A 24,074-nucleotide genomic window follows, 5' to 3' on the forward strand; every position below is an offset into this window, starting at 1 on the left:
AAAAAAAACTTAAATTTACTTGTAATTTGCCTCCATAATGAGAGCTAATCACGTTAAAACAATTTGATGAGCTGAAACTCTATTGGCCTATCACAGATAAGTAGATTACTATTCGATTGACAATGACTAACAGGTTGCTGTTTGATATATTACAACAGCTCTAGGCAGACTATAGTTGTGTTTAATATTGTGAATGTTGGAAAATACTTCATTAAAAATTTATTCTTTATCATTGTGAGGAATATAAATATAACTTATTAAATATGACTTGCAGCAAGAATAATATACAATAAAATACAATATTTACAAAGGAATCTGGAAAAGACACGGTTGAGAGCTCCATCTGTCATTGACATGAGTTTAGAGATTGGTACAGAAAGGTAACATACGATGTGACAAAAACTGACAGGCCCTTAGCCAGCCAGTGTATTGATATCTACTACAATGTATCAAGTAAAAAAATAATATACAAAGCTTTCGATTGTCAGTCGATATCCATAGTAACATAATAAATAGTACACAGACAAAAGCAAGTTTGCTCAGTTCATGTTACCAGTTTTAAATAATAAAAATAAATGTTTTTAAAGCATCAGGATTGAGTTTAAAAATTAGGTTTGGTGGCAAACCAGTTGCCAAGCAAATTTTGTTGAGAGCTTTAGGAGTTGTCTGCACCATATGTGATTTTGGGATATATCAGGCTGTATTGAGAGTGCTTAGCCTTAGCAGATCAAGTCTCTGTCTTTGTTTTTCTCTTTGCGTCTCCTTTTACGTATCATGTCTGAAATATATAAATGGATTATACACATCCAAATACATTTTTACTTAAGAACTTTTTCAAATTTTACAAAAACTTCTAAAATTTGTGCGGCCATTGACCATAAAACAAGGGTACAGGCTTTTTGGCTTGACATTTCCCTATCAGGATAATATAGCCTGCATGATTTATCTGTGACATCAGACCAGTAAAATGGACAAATTAAAATGTATAATCTGGTGACTACGCATGTTCATTGGTTGACTTTACAAGTTTGAGATTATCTCATTTATTAACTTGTGGTCCCGTTTTATATAGCCAACATTCTAATGTTTTGAAAGGGTTCAATTGGGGGCTTCACAACTAATGCAGACAGTCATAACTAAATTAAGAATTTTGTGGCCCTAACGTGTGCTTGAGTAAAGAATAAAGAAGTAGACAACTTCTCAAACTTAATATTCTATTCGCAGACAATTAAAAATTTTAAAAACAACCATTTTAGAGATGGAAAATTACTGATATTTACTCAAAATTGAAGCTTGCTCACAACTTGTTTTATAACTTTATACATAGGCTAGTTGGCTTTTTAATCAAAATCTTTTGTAGATGTATGTAAATTACTCCAAAGCTTTGAATAATGTAAACACTAGCAACATAAGACAACTCCTAACTATTCATATATGCGCATCATTCTTTAAATAAACTAGAAAGAGCAGCTAGGCAAAGCAACCAACTGAGTCAGGAAGCTATTTCAGAAAGATACAGGCAAGTAAACTTATATAAGCAAAGCGATGCAGGTGCAGATTAAATGGTGGAGCTAAGGCTACAGATGTGTGCTGTGTGTGATAACACTAAATACTTTTGGGTACTTTTTTATGTTATAAAAGGCTATACAAAACTTAATCAAGTCTCTTGAAGCAAGTATATTTTAGCTATTAGGTTAAGCCATTAAATAGAGAATTGGTATTAAGTTAAATGTAATATCACTCTTTCATCTGGTTCACACAAATAACTTAATCCAAGCTAATTTCTCAACTAACAATATAATTCGTTGTTATAATTAAATAATACATACAAATATATTTTTGTAATTTTAATTATATAATTAAAAATATAATTTTTATAATTTTAATTATATAATTGTATACTTATATAATTTTTATCTAATTATATAATTATAGTTAATATATAACTAGTGTAATACTAATTTACAGTAATAATTATCTAATTATTACTGTAGATTATAATCTAAAGTAATCTATAACTGTAGATTGACAATATAACAAGTTTCAGTCTACAGTTACACGGTTTTAACAATAGACTGACAAATTTCTGCAGTAAAACGATGTGTCATAACATGAAAAACGTAACTCAAAACTGAGGTAAGCATTAGAAGCAGTTCACACAAGTGTCACGCGTCACAATACAACCATCAGGCCTACCTTGGGAAATGGTTTAGTTGTTAAGTCTGTGTGTGACAGAAAAGATTTAGTTACAAATGCCAAAGTTGCATGCATATTATTACGTCAGACACATTGCTATATAGCATGCGATACATGCAACACTTGAGTAAGTTGGTATGACAACTCCATCTATGTTGAAGACACAACCCAGGCAAAAGCGACGTAATAATATTGGAATCTGAACCAATATAATGCATTTTTTAAACATCACTCTTATCGTATCAAAGTAAATATAAGTCAAACATAGATCAATTGTTAGTTTAAGAATTAGACATGAAACCATATCCAAACAACTTTAGCGCCATGCAATAAGTTAGGCTTTGTTAGCCTGGAACCTTTGTAAAAGAACGAGTGCTATCGGTGAGCAACTTTTAGATCTCATGCTTACCTTCTTCTGTAAATCCACACTTTTTCATGCAGCATCGATGTTTCCGTGCCATCTTCTTGCTGCAGTCGCAGGTTATAGTATTGCAATCCAATTTTCCATTCTATAATTTACAAAAAAATTTGTTTTTCAATTTTTTGCAGCATAAACTCAGAACAGGTTCAAGACAGGATGAACCTTTTTAAAAGACGTTGTCTTATTTTTGTATCAGCAAGAATATATAATTTTAATAGCTAGCAGTAAGCAACTAGCATGTAGCAATAAGCAACTAGCAATAAGCAACTAGCAACAAGCAACTAGCATGTGGCAATAAGTAATAAGTAACTAGCAATAAGCAACTAGCAATAAGTAACTAGCAAAAAGCAATAAACAACTAGCAATAAGCAACTGAAAATAAGCAACTAGCATGTAGCAATAAGCAACTAGCATGTAGCAATAAGCAACTAGAAATAAGCAACTAGCATGTAGCAATAAGCAACTAGAAATAAGCAACTAGCATGTAGCAATAAGCAACTAGAAATAAGCAACTAGCATGTGGCAATAAGCAACTAGAAATAAGCAACTAGCATGTAGCAATAAGCAACTAGCAATAAGCAATTAGCATGTGGCAATAAGCAACTAGAAATAAGCAACTAGCATGTAGCAATAAGCAACTAGCAATAAGCAATTAGCATGTGGCAAGTTACTTATAATATCTAAAATGAGTACTTGAACTTCGTCTTTTTTAGTGTCTTAAAAATAAGCTCTTAGTATTAAAAACATCATAGATATGATTTGATATTAACTATTAACATATTTTTTGGTGAATAGCTACTCAAAAGTTGCAATAATCTTTTGATTTAGCTCTGATTACATGATGTTCTGGTGTAAATTTGAGATATGAATTTAAGAACTGCTTCAAGATCTTGTATATAAATACTTTCAAACTTATTTTTTTGTATTCAACGAAGCAAAACATCAAAATCTGCTGATTGCATTTCACAGCTAAGCTAATTAAAATACATCTCAACTTCTATCTGTAAAACAATACTCACTCTGCATGTACATAGAACATTTCCAAACACGCCAAGTGATCCTATCTGTGGATTAAAGCTCTCTCCATTGGCGTACTGTCTGTCACCTATGCTGCAGGAACTGTAGCTGTCGCTGTCGCCTTGCATTCTGCTCAAGTCTACAGTTGGTCTAATCACAGAACTGTCTGTTGGCTCAACTAAAAATAGGGAAGACAACTCTAATAAGCTTGCTTCTATTACTGATGTCTATATCTCATAACAACGTGTCAATTGTCTTTATTTTTATCAGCTTTCAAGTTTGAACAATCATGTTGGCATAAGCATGCCACAAGTTACCTACATGCAGGTTAAAAGTGACCTACATGTAGGTTACAAATGACCTGCATGTGTATAGGTTACATGTGGCCTACATGTAAGTGACATTTTACCTTTCATGTAGGTTACATGTTTTCTTCTATGTAATAGCACACCAGCAACCTGCTCTAGAATTCTCTATTTATAGTTTAAAAGTAACAATCGATTCATGTGAGATTACCGCTGAGTGCAGCTGTACATACCTCTACAAGAGGGACAGCATTCCCCAGGTAAGGTTTCCTGTCGGTATTCTGGGCAAGAAAGTGTGGAGCACGTAGTCTGTCTGCAGTCATACCCATCTCCTCCATCCTGCACCATATGTATGACAGTTTAATACTTTTTCTGTTATTTCCCTATTTACCAAAATGCTTTGATTCTAGTCGACAAAAACCAATATGTAAAATTATTGGTGAGTATTTCCTGCATGCGCATTTTTACTACAATTGTGGTAGGCCTATTGTATTTTATTTATTTAGCAAGTCAACATTTTTTAATTTAAAGAAAAAAATAGTCTGTATATTTATAAAATGCAAAAAAGTAGACTTAGATAAACTGCTTTTGAACTTGAAATTTTCGATCCTAAATAGAAGCACTCAGCAACTCTGACTTGGAAAGATCTTCACATAATTGCTATCACACAGTTTGTCGTCAGATATTATACGCACCTTGCAGTAGCATATTGCACATTTGAAGTAGCCTCCAGGATGCATGAAAGGATGCCAAACAGTGCCGACAGCATGATTACGGTGGTCTCCTGGAAAGAAACAAGAGTCGGTAGTGTTGTCTGTCGGTTTTGGACAAGCCGGGCAGCATTCTCCTGGCAGCATCACAGGACTATCGCAGTCCACTGGCGGGCAAACAACTGGGTGACATTGCGCCTTATTTCTCTACAGCAATAAACAAATTCATATGACCTTAGATGTCCTATTGGGAACAACGCAATTAGGAATATATTTTAGCCAAAGAGCTTAGAAAAATTGCATTAATATATTTTATACTCGCAAAAATGTGACAATACAGGATATGTATACCTCACCTCCCAATTTATTGCTACCTCCCAAATAAAAACTAATGAGTAAACCAGACATAAACGCCTCGATGTTTGTTTCTTTCATCTAGGAGACCCGTTCTAGATTTTTTTACTATAAGAATTTCTTTTTAATTTTTAAATAATAATTTTCATATTATTATTTTTCTTTACCTGGCTTGGATTGATTTTATCAGCACTGGCCAAAGATGCTGTTAACAAAAGTTAAAAATGCTGCTTTGCTTTCACTGTTGGAGGTATCAAACTACCAGTGACTATATTTTAGTCTTTTTCTGCCAAGATACCATAGCCATTGTTTGTACAACAAACACTCACAAGTGAAGCTGAAATCCTATTTGATCTTTTAGGAATTTTCCACACACACAATTCAAAGAATGTAATCGACACAATTGCTAAAGCCTTTATAGAAGGTTGTCGCACCTTGCAGCTACACGTCACGCAAGCCAGACTGTCTTCATCCGGTTTCCAACTTTCTCCATCGGAATAAATCTTTTTGTCATAGCTACATTTGTGTGGAAGTTTGAGAGGCTCATTTACCCAGCCTACCCGGGGACCTGAGTTTTCATCAGCCGCAGGTAGAACAAGATCTGGTGAACCCTCGAAGCATGATTCTGGAATGCTTGCCTAAATAGACACGTATTTGTATGAAATCTATAAGTAAGCTCTAGCAAGGTTAAAATGGTTTTATGTTGAATTTGGATAAAAGCTTGTTAATGGAACGGAACAAAATAATACAAGTATATTGATATATAAATGCTAAAGTAAAAGAAATATTTCAAAGGAAAACTTGCAACATCAAATTCTAAGCTAGAAAAATGAAAGATTGTAAAAATAAATAGGGCAATTTAAAATAACACATCTAATCGTTACTATAATAAGAGCCATGTCTGTCCGGTTGTTCAAAACTATGAAAAGAGCGTTAGGAAAAAATATTGAGCTGCACAGGAAACCAACTCAGATATTTATTTTCCCCAAGTATGCTACCATTTGTACCACTCAACCACTTTTCTATGTTAAAGAATAATTGTGCACTTATTTATTACACCTGACGATCTCTAACGGCGCTCGGGACTGCATGCGTATCAGTCAAAATAAATGTGAAGATAATCATAAAATCCAAAAATCCAAAATAATGAATATGCAAAATTAGTCTTAAAACTAAACTATAGAAACTATGACGATAAAAGTGAACTAGAAAATAAGATTTTACAGAATAAAAATGACAGTGATTAAAAAAAGCAACTTTAAACCTACTAACTATGGAAACTATGATTTTATTAACTATTAACTATTATTCTTAATATTGGGAGAGGTTTAATACAGATGCAGTTTTTCTCGTAGTATTTCTTTTACCTGGCCATATAAGGTGCTGTCCTCGCTGACAATCCTCAAAGTGGGCAGTGATGAGCCAATTTGCTGAACTTCTGTCTGTGTTACAGTTGCTTGTATCTGTACACAGAAACCACAGCATATCTTTAACAGCAACTTAGCTCAACAAGATTCTAAACTTTGCATGAACAGACATTGTCTTAGGGGCACAAGTAAAGGTGGCGGGGGTAAGTGAGGTCTCCTCAGATATTACTTTTGCTAAAGGCTTGTTTAATATAAAATTCTTACTGGGCTTGCCTAGGAAAGTTTTATATTTAGTTTGCGATTTAGCTCAATCTGTATACAGCTTACATCGATTCTGACAACTTCAATCAACCTTGACGGTTTTTGTCTATTTTGACAAAATAATGGCAGTTTGTGTCAATTTCGATAGTTTTGTCAAGTTTGACAGGTTTGTCAAACTCTAATGAAGCTAACAGATTGAAAATTGAATCACAAATAGTAACCTTGGGCTTTGATCACAGTTCTGCATAACTCAATTGTTTAATGCTTAACAAACTTTACTTATCAGTAGAGCCTTTTAAATTGGCGACAGCAGACAAATCCTTAAAACGGTATATTAACGCATGCAGTCATCCTTGACATTGTATATGCGCATTTGAATAACATTCAACAACCAGTTTTGATTGAAAACTGATCTAAAAGTTTCATAAAATATATACCTAGACAAATCTCTGAAAGATTTTCGTCTCCTTTACTTTTAAAACTAATAAAATATAATTAGCTAAGAGTGAACTATATTGTATTTGCATCTTTGCAACAATTTACACTCCCTCATTATTTCTTTATAAATATTATTTCTTTATGAATTTTGTATTTTAATAATAACACAAAACGACTTATGCTCAAATAAAGCTTTTATTTAGATTATTAAAGTTTTTTATTTCTGGAGTTGGAAAAAAGATTGCTTTCAATGGGATTTGAACTCACAACTTTACGCTAAAGCTTATTGTTGGCTTACCAGATTTTTTTCAGAGAAAGTTGCTAGAAGTTGCTGTTGATTCCAGTAATCTAGGTAAGCCTTTGTTGGTGAATCCCTTCTGGTAGCTGCACGGGGTACCAGCATGGCACAGGTGAGTGAACAATCAGGGCTCTCACACCATGCTGCCGCTGCCATTCCCGTCTGTCTCTCATTCATCAGCAAGTAGTCTGCAATTAAATTACTAGTATACTTAAAACCGGTTACTAAAGGCGATCAATAATGGAAATATTACAAGTGAAAAAAAGTGCAAATTAAATAAAATAAAAAATTAAACTTAAGTTTGAGTAATAAATAATAAAATATAATTTTATAAACTTTTAATAAAATACAGAAAAATTCAGTTTTTATAACTTTAGCAATTTTTAGATAAAATTATGAGTTCTAGGTTAATATTAACTGAAAATTACATCTTTGCTACTACCTCCCATAAGTTGTAGCCTAGTGCATTTATTTAAACTCGTGCAATTATCTTATACGCATATACATGTATTTATCATCAATTATTTATCAACTCTTCAAATTCTTTACAGAAATAGATGAACGATGAATACTTTGAAATTTCAAAATTTGCCTCCAAATCTAAAGCAGAGCACAGAATATCTATGACAACAGCACCATCTAACATCCCCATTTAAGTTTTATTCAAATGTATATGCAAAACAGCTGCCTTTCACTAAATATTCTTCCCAATAAGTCCATGAATCTGGTTATTATTTACTATAATATTTACTATAATAAGGATCGTGTCCGTCTGCCTCCAAGCCATACTTAGAGGTTAAGGAACAAATGCTGTTAATGGGATCTTAAAACTTTCCAGGTGATAGACCAACACTCTACTATACTTGGGCCAATCAACCACCTTGAAGAACTTTAAAATGATGGTGCATTTATTTATTTTATCTGACGATCTCTCACAGCCAAAATACTAGTATATATCAATTCATGCTTAAGCTTTTGGTTTCGCTACTAGCTTTCTGTTTACTATTTCACTGCCAAATAACCCATGACATAAAACAAACATGGGAGCGAGCATATTACAAGCTGATCAAGAAATGAGAATCCCGCATCTTGTATAGGCGCCTGTCTCACACGCCGACAAGCTTACAAAACTGCAACATATTAACGTACCTGTTTGCATGGTAGGCACAACCAGGATTTGTCCTCTCAATGCTCCAGTAGGTCTCAGCCTCGTAACAACATTGATGAAGAGTTTTCCTTCTAGTAACAGTTGTATGTCTGTTGCATCAGTTTTGTCATACACCCCTTCCACCTGCGTGTCAAAACATGATCTCCTTTTAAAGCTTGTGTTTTATGCGCTAATTGTTTGTGACAATTATTCTGTTGATATCTGATTTCTAGTTTTACATCCAACTCACCGTGTTTACTTTTAAACCATTAAATGAAGCAACTATTTTCAAGCAATTAACTGTTAGTCAAGAATTCCTTAAAGATGAACCGGCACAAAACTTTAGAAGATTTTATTAAAACGTATCGGTGTTTTTCTTTCATTTGCGATTGTTTTGGATTTTCAAAGTGATCTGATTGCCAGAATTTTTCAAGATTAAATTCGACAAATTTTAATTTCAGTTAAAAAACTCAAATCAAATGAAAGTGCAATTATAACGCTTGCAATTGCAAAGAGGCTGACAGAACAGAGATGTGTAACTCTGCAGCTTCAACTCATTAGCCGATATCAACTATAGCAACTAGTGGTCTCATTTTGCACGAATATCTTTTTCAAGCATTTTAGCAGCAATTCAGTTTTGTCGATTTTAATCTTGAAAACATTCTGGCCATCAGATCACTTCAAACAACAACAAAAATTGCAAACAATAGAAAAACACTGATACTTTCTGATAAAATCTGCTAGAATTTGGTGTAGGTTTATCTTTAAACAGAGTACTAACTCATTCAGCCTGACGCAATTACTTGGCCTTAGACCCATACAAATAAACCATTGCACATTATTCAATGGTTGTTTACAAACTCTCATCATTGCAAGTTATTTAAACCTTGAGTGTTTAGTGTACTGCTAAAAATTCGGAATTCCTTTAAAAAACTGATAGCTGGATATGAAATGTCCAAATCTTGTCCTTACCGTAATATGCATTCGATCATTGATGTCTCTAGCCAGCCTAGTTATTTTCCGACTGCTGCCTGCTAGAGTTGTTCGATCTGTTTCCATGGCTATCTCACTTATTCGAGACTCAATATCTTTGATCTCAATCTAAAAAATGAAAGCATTAATCACACGGTGTCACCTTTACACTAAAATGAATGTATTGACAGGTGTGTAACTGTAAAGACATTTATTGACTGGCTTGTAACTATAACAATACTCATTGAAGGTGCGTAGCTATGCAGACGTCCATTGGCAAATGTGTAACTATAAAGACAGTCATTGACAGGCAGGTAACTCTAATGGCACCTATTGACAGATGAATAACCATAAAGACATGAATTGGCTGTGTAACTATAAAAGCAATTATTGACAGGTGTGTAAATATGATGACACTCATTTACAGGTGAGTAACTGTAAAGAACTTTATTGACAGGTATGAAACTATAAAAACATCCCTTGAGAGGTGTGTAACTATGAAGCACTTTGATCTCTTTGGTGTTGAGATTTCAGTCTTCTATGATGTTTTGAGTGATGTTGAAAAAAGGTTGTTATGTAACAAAATCAATAAGATATTATTACAGCTCATACACATTTTATCTTAAATTTGAACAATCGTGTTTTTGAGAAATCAACAAGTTTTTACAAATTTGTTTACTACTGACATACAAAAGAAATCTTTTCGGCTATGGCTGCCTTAACCAACTTTCAAAACTAGCCAGCTTTTGCATTTACTTATTTAATGGTTTGTGTCCTCATTTTTACATGACAGTTACAGATTTTCAACTCTATTCGACTTACAAGAATGGGAACCAAATGTAATTGATAGCTCCTTTAACAATTTGCTATCTAGTATTTGTTCTCCTAGTAGTGAAAGGCATTTTGAACACTATATGCCAAACCGTTTATTTGATTTGAGTGGCTAACTGTTTTTTATTGTTTGATGGTTCTTGTATGGCATAATTTGGAAAGAACTCCAAAAATTCTTTGTCAAAAATATTTGGAAATGAAATCATTGCAAATAAAATAATATATATATTTACTGCAACGTAATGCTATCAGCTGGCTACTCAGGCTTAACATGAAATACTACCCACAATCGATTGATGGCGACCAGAGACTGGTCGAATAGGAATCTGCTAATTCTTTTCCAACTTATTTCAGATGCAAGATAGGGTGACATGATTGTTTTCAGACACATTATAATCCGACACATGGTGACGAGTTGATAAGTGGAACCCAAGTGCGAAGATACTCTTTGGAAACATAACAGGAAATGCTCTTAACTGATTGCATCCGTTGCATTAGTCAATGAGAATTATAGTAATCCATTTGGTCGCATAATCTGGTCCTTTGAGCTTAATTGCGTACAACATCTGAAATTATTCATACTATGCATGAACTCCTATTCACCCGACATTCTAAAAAGCAATTCGAAAAGTTCAAAGTAAAGACAAGATGAGGGTTCCGCCAGCCCTGATAGTCTGCACTATATAGCTGTCTAGTATCTTATTGTCATTGCGGTACCACAGGAAGTATTACTAGTGAGTTTAATTGATGAATGATGCCCTATAGGCTAAGATAAAAATCCAAGTCAACCGTTTGATATGCCAATCGCTGTAATTTCATCAGTCAGCACAGCTTGAAAACTTAAAAAAAGTTTTATTAGATTTTATCAGAAAGTATCAGTATTTTTATTATTTGTGATTGTTTTTTATGTTTGAGGTGATCTGACTGCCAGGATGCTTCAAGATTAAAATTTACAAAACTTGAGTGAGATTAAACGCTCAGAAAAAAAAGTGCCAAATGACATCACTAATTGTTATCATTGCTGTAGTTGATATCAGCTATCGTGTTCAAGGTGCAGCGTTATGTGTTTCTATTCTGTCAGCCTCTTTGCAACTATAGATGTCATAATTATACTTCCGCTTGAATCGGAGCGTTTAACTATGATTGGTCGGTAAGGCAGTTTCCACAGCACAAATATAGGGCATCGCACGGGTGTTTCCCTTCCAAATAGCGACATTGAATCACGACAGAATGAGAGTGACACAGCTGTTTTCATGATGATATTGCAGTGCCATATTGGAGTGTGCTGCTATGCTATTGCTGTATAAAAACTTATTAAAACATAGTCACTGCAGTGAGCAAAGCGATGAAATTTTGATCTGGCTCTCTCTAGTCTCTAGTGTTAGTGATAGTGACACACATTGACGAGGACAGCCAGGGTTCAAAAGGTTAAAGGTACCTTATAATGGACGCTGCCAGAAGAGGTGAGGTTGAGCTCCGCTAGGGCTACCCCCATAGTAGCATAGGGTGGGAGGGCATCCTGCCCCGTAATCAATGACTTTATTCCACCGCACCGATGAAACGTAGTGATAGCGCCTGACAGTTCAACTTCTCCCGGCAGAGTAAGTCGGGCAGTCAGACGTCCCCTTGCCAGCTGTTTCAAACTTGCGATTGGTAAACCATCCCAGGTGCTTGTGAACTCTCCTGCCTAAAATCGTTATGGCAACATAGTTTATCAAGCCCTGGGTGACTGTTTGTTTGATGATTTTTCCCCATTTACAAAAATTTCATCTCTATTAAGGTTAATTCACATTCTCGTGCTTCGAATATTGACTCTGTACACACTCTAGCAAAATTAAACCATACAGCAATATAAAGACCTTTGAAGGAATTTCTCTCTATTGTATACATTCCTCAAGTGATATATCTTACAATTTAAGGTGTCTCAATGCTTGGACATGGTAAATTTCAAAAAGTTCAAATTCAAAACTTTACAAAAACTATAAAGTTTAAATTTGGCACCACACGTTGAAATTTTCATTTTGGCTTTTTATATCAGAGAATTAAAATATAATTTACTGTGATCTTAACTTTAAACTAAAGGGTAAAGCGACTAATCAATACCAAATTGTTAAATTCATACTGATGAACAAATGGATTAAGTTGAATAGCCGCTCCACAACTACGCAGCCTGGTAATTTAATGCACTTCAAGTATAACATCTCTAAATTAAATATTGTGAGCCTCATATGATCATTTGAAGTATATAAAAACACCCCTAAAGCCATCAAAAGGTATAACAACTCCTATCGCTAAAGCATGGAGCTTTTGTGAGGTTTCTGCAAAAGTCATAAACCATAATGTACAAATAGATAAGCCTAACAGTGGCGGCAGCACTTTATTAAATAACAGTTCTAGCCATTGTATTACTCTAAACATTTAACAAGTCTTTGATGATAAAAGATTTGCTGAATCGTGTCAGTGTTTTGAAAGCATGTTTTTTTCTGGCTTTTTGTCAAGTTTTTTCTTATTGAACTCAGATTTTGATCAAAAAGTTTTGACTAAAGCTGCTTAATAAATGCACTAATAAATTCAATTTTTTTAACCGGCAGCAGAGCTAAGCAAGTGTTTGTCTGTGTAACTCACGGTTGAGCCAAAATGAAGAGGTTGTACATCGCTGTACACTACTCTTCTGTCCCTAAGTATTTCAAGCGAGACCGGGTGCTTGCCACTTAAAGTGGAAGAAGGAGCCAGAACTGTAGCCCTGATGACCAGGGAATTGGTAGAAGTATCAACACCCATTGACAGCGTGCCTGAATAGCCCAAGCCTTGAGAGTCGGTAAATAGGGTGGAGAATGTCTCTGAAAAATATAGGCAGACAAAGCTGCTGTAAGAACATAATACTAATGTTGGCATCAATATTATTATTATTATAATGCTAGCTGTAGTAAAAAGGATTTGAAAAGAAATTAAACCAATACAGACCAAACATACTGGCAACAGCATCACTAAGGCTAGTGTGCACAAAGTGAAACCGTTTAGCTGCTGCCATTTCTTTTGTTGATTTCCTATGCAACCAAAATTCTTAGGCAGCACCCGATAAGCTGTGAACATTCATTTGTCCTTTGGCCTTGACCTATGACTTTCCGTCATTTTACCGATTTTTTATGAGCTATTACTCTATATAAATATACTTATACCGTTTTAACCATGACCAAATTTTAACTGTGACCGAATTAAGCAATTTTAATCTTGAACCATTTTAGCAGACAAATCATCTCAAAATATAAAAAATACCAATACTTTCCGATAAAATCTACAAAAGAAATCGTAAGACCATTTAGAACCAGTATAATAGTTACAAACAAGGAATTTAACTGCTAGTAAATCAGAGCGAGATTCCTGCAGCCGTATTTATCCACAGGTAACAAAGCGGGATTCGCAATGTGTAAGATATTCATAGCGTCTACGTGATACACAAGAGATTTAAACCCAGACAAACAATTCAAGTAGTCCATTATTGTGGGAATAGAAGCTAGCAAGCGTATCGTGCACTATAAAACATCTTATACTACGACTGATCGGCCGGCAAGAACAAAGGTGGATATGAAACCCTGTATTCATATACAATAACCTTCAATATAGGGATTGTCGTTGACTAACCGAGATATAGACTTGCAGGTGTGTTTGTTTACATTGTCAACCTGACCTTACCAAGTACTTTGTTCCTATATCATTATAACTAGGCATGTATTACAAAGATGGCATATATACTCACTGTCTTATAGTTTTTGTTGCAGCCCAAAATATATTTTCCAAGTTACACAACGGTATATATGCATACACTGTATACATACAAATATAAATTATATAAGCTAGTTTGCTTGGCAGTCTCGTGACTGTAGGAGATTGTCATGAGTAATCAGTATGTGCATAATTATTTGACTAAGCATTAAGGTGGTCGAGTAGAGGAGTGGTTAGTGCGCTGGTTTATAAAACAGAGGATCCGAGTTCAAATCGGTGTAAAAAGATTTGTTTTTTTTTAATGCTGCAAGCATGGCTTCGGATAGAAAAATGGACACAAATATTGTTATTATCATAGTAAAGATTTTGACTTCAAAACTACTTTGGGAGACAGCACTGGCCTCAGGGTCTAGAGTGCCAAGCCTGGAACCAAAGGTCTAAAGTAAAGTTCTCAGAAATGTCATAAATCTCTCTCCCTACCGAACCAGCAATGCAAACTATGCAGCCAGCAACACCTGTTTTATCAGACACCAGAGGCGCCAAGACGCATAAAACAACTGGTAGATTTTCTGGCAAAATGAATTTCCGTATTTTGTATATTTTAGTGATGCTTATTCTGCACATTATTTTAGAGCACGAGTGGACAGCTAGAAACACAAATTTTTTGAGCATTTTAATCGCAATCAAGTTTTATCGACTTTAATTTTAAAACATCCTGGCAATTAGGTCACCTCTAACCTCCAAAACAAATCACGTAACGCTGCAACTTAAACACAATAGCCGATATCAACTATAGCAACTATAGCAACGATAGCAACTATTGACAGCATTTTGCATGTATTTTCTTCTAAATGCTTTAACCACAATAAGGGTTTATTGATTTTAATCTTGAAACATCCTGGCAGTCAGATCACCTCAAACATCAAAAACAATCGAAAATGATAAAAACATTCCGATACTTCCTGATAAAATCTACAAAAACTTATGTGACTTCATCCTTAAAGAGTGTTTGCACTAGTTAGAACTGTGAAAGCATATGAGCACCTTAAAAGGGGAGTTGTCTACCCTGATCTAATTAGCTTGATGTTTAAAAACTTTCCTTTTGCCAAAAAATAAACTTCATTTATTGAATAAACAAAGAATCTTGAAAATTAGAAATTTGGAAATAGATTTGTAGTTATTTAGAGAAAAAATGACTGGCTGTTTATGCTTACTTGGCAGTTCGAGATCACACTTTTGGCATCACTTTATGTCATAAAGTTTATGACATCGATGGTATGTAAGATTTCCTCATTGACGCAAGCTAACTTTTTCATAGCAATCAATTTTAAAATATAGGTATGCTGTATATGCTCATACGCTTAGTGACAGTGCATTTTTTACTTATGTAGGTAGCCATATGCTTTGGGAACAAGTTAAGGAAACAAGGAATGAGGTGGTTTGCCAGCTAACAGATATCTGACATTACACGGCCCGTGCCAATATTAAAATGCAAGCTAATTGCACAAATTTAAACTGACGCAATGGTATTTTCGTAACGTAGAGTTTTTTTTATCTCGATTACAAATAAGTTTTCAACAAGCGTCACCACAACTGTCTTATAGTTGGTAAAGCTATAGAATGTATCACAGTTTTTAGATGGAGAAGACAGCAAAGGGTTGGCACACACAAAATGCCTTCCAAAAAGGTTGTCCTACATTATATGCTCAGAAGCACTGATCAATTTAGAGTACCCAATCGTTAGATTGAAACCTTTTATTTAAATTTTTGGATTCCACTCTTAGATTAAATTTAAAACCATTTAAATTCTTTGTTGATTAATCAGGTCTATTTTGCCTTATTTGTGAAATGTATGAGCATTACTCTTTCCTGCTAGTAATAAAATTTTTAAAAAACTTACCAAGTTTTTCTGTAGTGATTGTACGAATAGTTCCAGAGAGAAAGCCATCCGGCTGATCTGTTGTTGTCAAGACTAGTCGAGATGATCCTGATTGTATTTCCTCTGTAAATCTAAAAGCATCTCGCCATTCTAAGCATATCTACAAGAGAATTATATCATACTAGTACCCTGGCAGTCTGGTGTGCTGCGAGAGATCATCATGCTTGTCAACAAAACACAGAGAACAAGTATATTTGCATAAAAAGTGATTAGTTGGTGCAGGTGGTGCGGGCTGGGTTAATACGCCAAAGGTAGAGGGATGATATGTTGAATGTAGAGGGGATCAATCTTTTTTGAACCTCCAACCATGTATTTGGAGGGACAGACAGATGGACAGACAGACAGACGTGGTTCTTAATCACTGTGCCAAAGATTAATCTGATCTGAATAAAGATTAATCTGATCTGAATAAAGATTAATCTGCAAGTTTTCTATAATCCACAAGATAGAAATGGCAAAGATCTGCAAGTCAACGAACTTTGTTACTGGCTATTCTTCATCCAATCATTCATGCTTATAAATGACGGAAACGATTTTTGCGAATGATGCAAAGACAAATGCAGAGCAAGCTATTCTATTGTAAGCATTTTTCAACACTCCAGTCGCTCCTATTGTTATTTGATGATGCAGGAGTGCACCGCTATGGCCTCTGGCTTAGAAATTATTATCATTTGTAGCAAAGCGCTCACATTAATCAACGACATGTGACTGTCTATTGGAGTATATATCGTACAGAAACATAACATGTGCACAACTTCAAATTCGCATCATAAAAGCATAGTGATCATAGTAAAGATTTAACATATATGTAGCCTTTAATCTAAGAATTTTACAGGAAATTGCTTTTTGTCGTATGGGTGTGTTGAAATTGAAGTGCTCCAATTACATTTAACTCAAAGAGTGGTAAACAACTAGGGTCCTACTCCAGTTGCATGAATTATACACGGTGCTGCCTTTCTTACTATAAATGCCAATGATTTCATTAAATTTATTATTTTGTTTTGGACATTTCTGAGAATTTGCTAGCTTGAATAACTAATATGTTTAATATTTGCGCATGTGCTTTGAGAGGCGCTTAAAACAGCTTTTGTGTGCTCTCCTATTACGTTATTGTCTCCTCTCAAATGACAGCGGTGTGGTATGCCTTTTAGCTATTGCCAGTGCAGAGTTCTTTCAACACGTTATTTTCATTCACGGATACAAAAACGCCTGGATGGCTTGGATGCATTGTTTGCTCCTAGCCATAACAAGACTGAGTGGCAGGAAAAGAAAGCTAGACAATGAAACTCAGAGCCATCCATCATAATACGAACGGAAGGGGAATCCGTTTCATTCATAATAAAATATTAGGCCAAAATCCGATTACGTCACGCCTCTGGCTAACCGTTGAGTTGTAAGTTGATTCGTTTGTAAATTAAGTTACATTCACACAAGTTGGCTCAAGAAGCTGTTACTCGCGTAGAAGCAAATGAAATAATCTTTTACGTCCCGGAGGATTGTAAATGGACTAGTTATGCCAAGATACAAGCATTCCACAACTTGAACAGCCTGGAAAAAACGAAAAATTTGTAGTATGACAATAATTACTAGTAATTATTTTTATTCAAAGCCTTCCATCCATAAAATGCACAGTAAAAATGAAGTCATACAAATTTTAGTCAATTTTATCAGAAAGTGTTGATATTTTTCTATCATTTGATGTCTGAGGTGGTCGGACTGTTCGGGTGTTTCATAATTAAAATTGATAAAACGTGATCTGAATTTAAATTCTCAAATCAAGCGAAAGTGCAATTACGATGTTTATAGTTACAAAGAGACCGACAGAATAGAAACACGTAACGCTGCAACTTGAACACGATAGCCGATATCGACTATAGCGACGATAGGAACTAGTCACATCATTTTGCACCCACTTTTTTTAGCATTTCAACCATAATCAAGTTTTATCGATTTTAATCTTGAACCATTCTGGCAGTCAGATCATCGCAAATATCAAAAAAAATTGCGACTGGAAAAATACAGCTAATTTTGGATAAAATGTACTAAAACCTGGTGTAAGTTTATTTATAAAATGAAAAACCTGTATACTTGATTAATGGTCATTCTATTAAAAATAAAGAAGACAAATCGAAAAAACTACTTTTGTGCCTGCAAAAAGATTAGTTATAAAAACTAATAAAAACTACATAGCTTTAAATTTGTCATTCGACTATAGAATTTATTTTCTTTTGGATTTTTTCATTTAAGAGTCACCCCGGCGAAGGATATGTCCTCGGGCAAAACATATTGTGACCATTTTTGCATAATATAGCCTCTTTGGTGCAGGAGTAATTGTGGCTTGATGCCCTTTCTAACACCACCAATGGTTGTGCTGTGATTTGATCTACTAACCTACTGATGGAATGCCAGCGATCTAACTACTAGACCACGGCTGCTCCTATTCTGCTACAGGCTCCTGTTCTCTGATACAGAAAGTTCAAGCAACTTATGCGTTTATTTTCTAGAATATTCTTAGTTCTTTAAGCTATTTTCTCTCACCTTAGATTTTCCTTCCACATAGTTTATGGTAAAGCTTGCTGTCTCATAGAAGCTATCTCCACTTTCATCGAGCAGCTGTAAGCTTTCTATCTCGACTGCCCTGAAATGTTTAAAAGTAACAGCTTTTGATTTCGAGTATTTCGTCGATTTGGCAACCTAAATGAAGAGATCGAAACTATTTATCTTCTACTAAGTTTCCTTGTTCTCAACTCACTTTTAAACCCTATAAAGCCTAGTTACCATATACACCGTAGCACCAGCGACAGCACCGGCGACAGTACCGGCAACAGCACCAGCGACAGCATCGGTGACAGCACCGGCAACATCACAGGCGACAGCGCAGGCGACAGCACAGGCGACAGCGCCGCAGGGCTATCAGCAGTAAAATGCGAACCTGCGCACTGATTACCACTGAGCACCCCCAGTAGTTGCCAGCGGTAAATGCAAGAGTTCAGTGCTGTTCAACTTTCGCGAAAAGCCACAGAAAAAACCTCCCCAAAATGCACTGTACAGTTGAAGGTCAGCAATTTCGAGATGGCAGTGTTAGCAGGCATTTTTATGTAATCACCAGCAACACAGTTTTATGTAACATTAGCCGCCGAGCCTAACGCCGCAAGTGTTTTGCTGCGCGAGATTACCGCAGGAGTCTCGCATTCGATATGGGAACCAGGCTTTAGCTACATGTGTTTGAGCTAGAATGGAATCTAAACATAAGTGCATTTTCACAACTCAGCTGTTTAGCTACTATGCCCATTGCTCAAGCTGCTGTCAGTTTGGCATTCATTGTAATAGGAGACTGCCAAAATGTTGCGCAAAATGAATAATTACAAATACTGACCATAAAACAAATTAAGCACATTAGCCACAAGGAAACTAATTAACGTTTCCTCTATTAATTAAGAAATAAGGTTATACGTGGTATGTGGCTATAGTTTCGGCTTTCACAACAAACTGCTATACACTCAGCTATTTGGTTGTCAAATTCCAAAGCCTTAGTAATTCCTGTAAGAAAGTTGTTTCCATTCATCTCACTATATAATCGGAATGTTTGTAGCTAGTGAAACGATTCTTTGCCGACAATTGTATATCGAGTGGACGATAGCAATAATACTCAGAGAAAATTCCTTGCTACCAGCAGGCAGCATTGTACTTTACGATACACGCTAATATGTAGCTAGTTGTATCTTGCTGTAATTGTCACCTAATCGAGCATATGCAAAGATGAGCAAAAATGCTGCAACTCAGATTTTTCGTGTACCATATGTTGTGAGAATAGTTGGCAGTTTTCAGAGAAAAAAACTGATTGTCGAAGCATTGAAAATCTTGCCTTGTGTGAATGATGCAATGCTAAAAAACTCCTTGTTTTATCAGAAATACAATAAAATGCAGCAAAAATGCAACGACACTTCAGCAGTTAGCTACTTTGAATTAGAGAATTATTCTGAAGACAAATGATACACAGAGTTAATGGATTGGGTTGAGTAAACAGAGAACTCAAAAATCTTCTTTGGTAGATGCTGTTTGCTTAGCCAAAAATATAGAAGAATGTGTATCTTTCATACATGCTTTTCATTTTGTTTCTTTCTGTAATTTCCCAAAATTCAAACATCTTAAATGTGGCAAATAAAAATGATAGGATAAAAAGATATGCGACAATTAGGAGTCTTGAAAAGCAAATGTGTGTTGTGTGAATTTAAAAATGCATAAGTATGATTTCATTAAGTTTATGATAATAGGTTCTATTAAATTGCATAGTTCGGTTAACCAAAAAATATAATGAGAATACAATAATTGCAAACGATCTCATTTCATATATTGATAGAAAACTTTCTACAGACTTTAATATGAAACTAATCTATAAAGTTTTCTTTGCCTAAAAACTTTGTAATTCGGTGTCAAGGTCAAGGTCAAAATACATAAAACTTTGAAATAAAAGCATTAGTTTAAAGATATCTTTAAGAGATGTTAGATTATGTAATGTAACTAGATTATGTAATGTAACTATGGCTAGGAAAAATCCCATGACACAGTTTTGAGCTACACCCAACTTGATATTTCCCTCATGACTGCAGCTTCCACGACTAGCCTAGGGTTAAATTGTAAACATAAGCGCTGATATATCAATAAACTAAACAAAAGGAAATATTCTGGTTTTATAGAGTTTAGTACATATGCTGCGTTTGTACGATGAGTATTTATACCAGGGTTGTGCGCACGTTGAGTTACCGTGTGTGTTTCAACGGACACTCGCATGATGCTGATCAACACGGCAGCATATTTACATAAGATAAGGATCTCTACGCCAGAGACCATGTTAACTGCCAGAAGAACTGTTAAAATTGTAAAATCAAAATAGGAATGATTGCCGGGGTGCTTTGTTAAAAAATATAATTTCTATATCAGCAGTCATGTTGGCGCATTTCCAACTACTCAAATCAAAATAAGAACTGAAGTGTGGAATAGCTTGCACAGCATTTTCTGGCGCATCATTCGCAAGTGCTGTTTTCATTTTCCACAAGCGCAAAACATTCGGTAAAAATTTTTGATTAACAAAACTCGTTCGACTTACGAATTTTCGCTGTTTTCATCTTGCAGGTGATGCAAACTTGCAGATTAACCGCTTTATGGAAACATGGTAGGCTACTTAGTATCCATAAACAGTATACGTAGTCGAAGTTGTTTTACATAGACATAGAAACCACTTACCTAGACAACAGTATAGTCATGCGTAAGACAGACTGCTCAAGCACCAGGGTTGCCTTTCCAACAGTCACGGTTGTGGAATTAGATGTTTCACTCAGCAGTACAAATAAATCTAAATAAAAAAAAATAAAATTACAAAAAACTACAATTTTTTTCAAGTTTCAAATAAAAAATATCAATATTTCAAGTCGAATACAGAGTAAACTTTGTGTTCAAGAAAAATTAAAATCTTACAGTAAGTATGATTTTTATCAAAATTGAAAATTGATACTTTTAAAAAACAAGAAATGGCTTGCTAATTATTTTGATGCAATAAAAACTATAAATATGAATAAATGCATAAAATAGTTAATGCAAAGAAGTTCAAAGTTAAGAAAATGAAAGTTTTAATGTTTTTGTTTGTATCCAAATGAGTTTGAGATTCCAGTTTGAATATTAGCGATATAAATACCACACTTTATTTCTTTGTGTGATATGGCATATACTCGTATGCACTTCATATATTGCTTGCCATATTAGATATTAGGTGTCCATAAAATGGTTGCAAAGATGCAGTTCTTTGTAGACACTTGTTTTACTAGTAATCTTTCTGGCAAACTAGTTAAATAGAGCAAAGATAAGCAGCATTGATGCGCTTATAGACAGTCACCTGTAGCTAGTCCCGTGCCTGTTAGAACTGAGCTAATAGATCTACCATTACTGGCTGAGCCTGACTGGTGCTCTAGCCTACGGTTATTCGGAGAGGCGGGGTCTAGTCTAGCCTGCCCACCAAATGGCGCAACCACAGAAACTAGTCTATCATCTACAAGCAATAGACAAGGTGGAGCAGCAGTGTGTAAGAAAAGCGGGGTTAAGTATTATTTACAGTTGGGAGTTATGCTATCTCTACCGTAGAACTCCAGAAGCATACCAAAACCCAGCAGCACATATATGAGACGTGAACACACACACTGAGCATCTTAGTACCAACATAGACACAGAGTTATTCAGTTAGGTTGTGCAGTTTAAAAGCTTTATAGAACTATTAAAAAATTGACTCAAACAGAAAAGCAGAAATTGTGAGCTTTCATCGGTGTAGGAGAAAATTGTCAAAATCATTACTGTGTGCTGAGCCAATCACATTTTACTTTAAGTAAGGCTAAATACTTTTTGATCTTGTAGCCTCTTACAATAAGATAACTTTATTTAACATTCTCAAATACACAAAGAGAGTAAGTTAATAAAATGTTTGCTGACCACAGAAAGTCAGATCACTTGAGTGGATACAAAGAAACATAAAAGTGCCTACCCCCAGCAGGTCAGTCAATAAAAAGGCAGCAAAAGAAAAAGAGCGCTCAAAAATATTACTTTATTTCTATTACCAAACATAGCATAGTATTTAATTTCTATATCCTTGGTATTAGAATAAGTTTACATACCATTTAATTGCCATGTCTAAAATTGTCTAGTTTAAACAAAGATGTCTAAATTAGACAAATTTAGACAGAGAACTAAAATGTCTAGATTAGTTGCAAAAATGTTTACATCAATTATTTACAAAATATCATTGCCAGCTGCTATCATTTAACAATCTTCTACCTAATAGCTGCTTTCTTATCAGAAACAGGTATTTTAAACACTATTGGTCAAACGATTTATTGGATTTCAGTGGTGATTTGTTGCCCTTTTTTACTTTTTTTTCTTTTATATTGTTGTATAGCATAATTGAAAAACAGTTTTATTTGAAATAAAATGATTGCCAATAAAGTAATACATATATAGCAATATATATTAAAACTAAAACTTTTTCGAATTGAAAAAACGAATTGCAGTGATTTTTCATCCACGCGAGTCCCCCCTGCTCACTCCCTACCAACTGTGCTCTGCACCTTGACTAGCCAAGGTATTGTGCATATATAGTTTTCATCAATGAGTTTTTATGATGTCTTTTTAGCAATTGTTTTACTTGATGAATAAATAAAGCTCAGTTCAAATAAATTTAAATTCGTTGTATGACGCAACAAATAATGTGCAGTAAAAGAAATTCCTGCTTATTACATACATGTAGCTCTTATTCATGGATTTGGTGTAACTACGCTTTCAATTAAAAAATCTCGAATTTGATGTGGCATTATATTACCAACTGTTTTATTCGCATCTGTGTTGCCTTTTCTGAGTGCAACCTTACCTTCATTCTCGGGGCAAATTTTGCAGCAGCTGTTAGGAGGTAAAATCGCTGTCTCTGAACAATGGCTGACATCTGGACACTCATGTGAGATTCGTCGGCACTGCACTTGACCTCTCTGCTGCAGAAGTCCCTTCTTGATAACCTGCAGTAAGGGAGCAATTAGATTAGACATCATTGGGCTGTGAACATAATGTGAACACATGCCAGAAATCTTTAAAGCAAATCAAAATGCTTCCATATTAAAACCTGATCAGACATGAAATAAAACAAGTTCTATTTGTTTGTGCTGTCTTTGCACTACATTGAAAGTTACAAAAAAATTTCATTTTGACAGACTTTGTGTTTGGGCCAAAGATTTTGCCTTACTTTAACAGAGCTATACAGATTAAATGATTTCTTGACAAGTCGAAACTTTGCATAATGTTTCTGTAATTGGAATGAACTTACATGAAATTTTTGTAAATTTTATTAAAAAGTATTTTTCTATTATTTGCAACTGTTTTTAATGTTTGAGGTGATCTGACTGCCAGGATGTTTTAAGATTAAAACTTACAAAACTTTATTGTGATCAAAATGTTCAGAAGAAAATATGTGCCTAATAATTTCACTAGTTGCTATCATTGCTATAGTAGATTTTAGCTAGTGTGTTCAAGTTGCAGTGTTATACGTCTCTATTCTGTCAGTCTC

General features: G+C 34.8%; 1 protein-coding gene across 4 annotated transcripts in view; it reads right to left on the bottom strand.

The window, feature by feature from the left end:
- Positions 1-202: 202 nt before the first annotated feature.
- LOC137408406 (chordin-like) overlaps positions 203-24,074 on the bottom strand; it is a 32,534-nt gene continuing 8,662 nt past the window's right edge. The window contains exons 3-20 of one of the 4 annotated variants that reach the window (XM_068094925.1): positions 23,388-23,529; positions 21,870-22,022; positions 21,224-21,332; positions 18,518-18,617; positions 15,941-16,079; positions 12,943-13,157; positions 11,756-12,004; positions 9,487-9,615; positions 8,517-8,658; positions 7,368-7,555; positions 6,371-6,466; positions 5,438-5,641; positions 4,635-4,856; positions 4,173-4,278; positions 3,637-3,812; positions 2,606-2,705; positions 2,197-2,222; positions 203-778 (exon numbers count right to left, since the gene is read on the bottom strand). In XM_068094925.1, coding sequence (XP_067951026.1) covers positions 773-778; positions 2,197-2,222; positions 2,606-2,705; positions 3,637-3,812; positions 4,173-4,278; positions 4,635-4,856; positions 5,438-5,641; positions 6,371-6,466; positions 7,368-7,555; positions 8,517-8,658; positions 9,487-9,615; positions 11,756-12,004; positions 12,943-13,157; positions 15,941-16,079; positions 18,518-18,617; positions 21,224-21,332; positions 21,870-22,022; positions 23,388-23,529 — 2,502 coding nt within the window. In that variant the 3' untranslated portion in view covers positions 203-772. Of the gene's footprint in view, positions 779-2,196; positions 2,223-2,605; positions 2,706-3,636; positions 3,813-4,168; positions 4,279-4,634; positions 4,857-5,437; positions 5,642-6,370; positions 6,467-7,367; positions 7,556-8,516; positions 8,659-9,486; positions 9,616-11,755; positions 12,005-12,942; positions 13,158-15,940; positions 16,080-18,517; positions 18,618-21,223; positions 21,333-21,869; positions 22,023-23,387; positions 23,530-24,074 lie in introns of all 4 variants that reach the window. The other 3 variants (XM_068094924.1, XM_068094926.1, XM_068094927.1) reach the window with 3 other exon arrangements.

Source organism: Watersipora subatra, chromosome 11 (genome assembly GCF_963576615.1).
Source record: "Watersipora subatra chromosome 11, tzWatSuba1.1, whole genome shotgun sequence".
In the NCBI taxonomy this organism is placed as follows: domain Eukaryota; kingdom Metazoa; phylum Bryozoa; class Gymnolaemata; order Cheilostomatida; family Watersiporidae; genus Watersipora; species Watersipora subatra.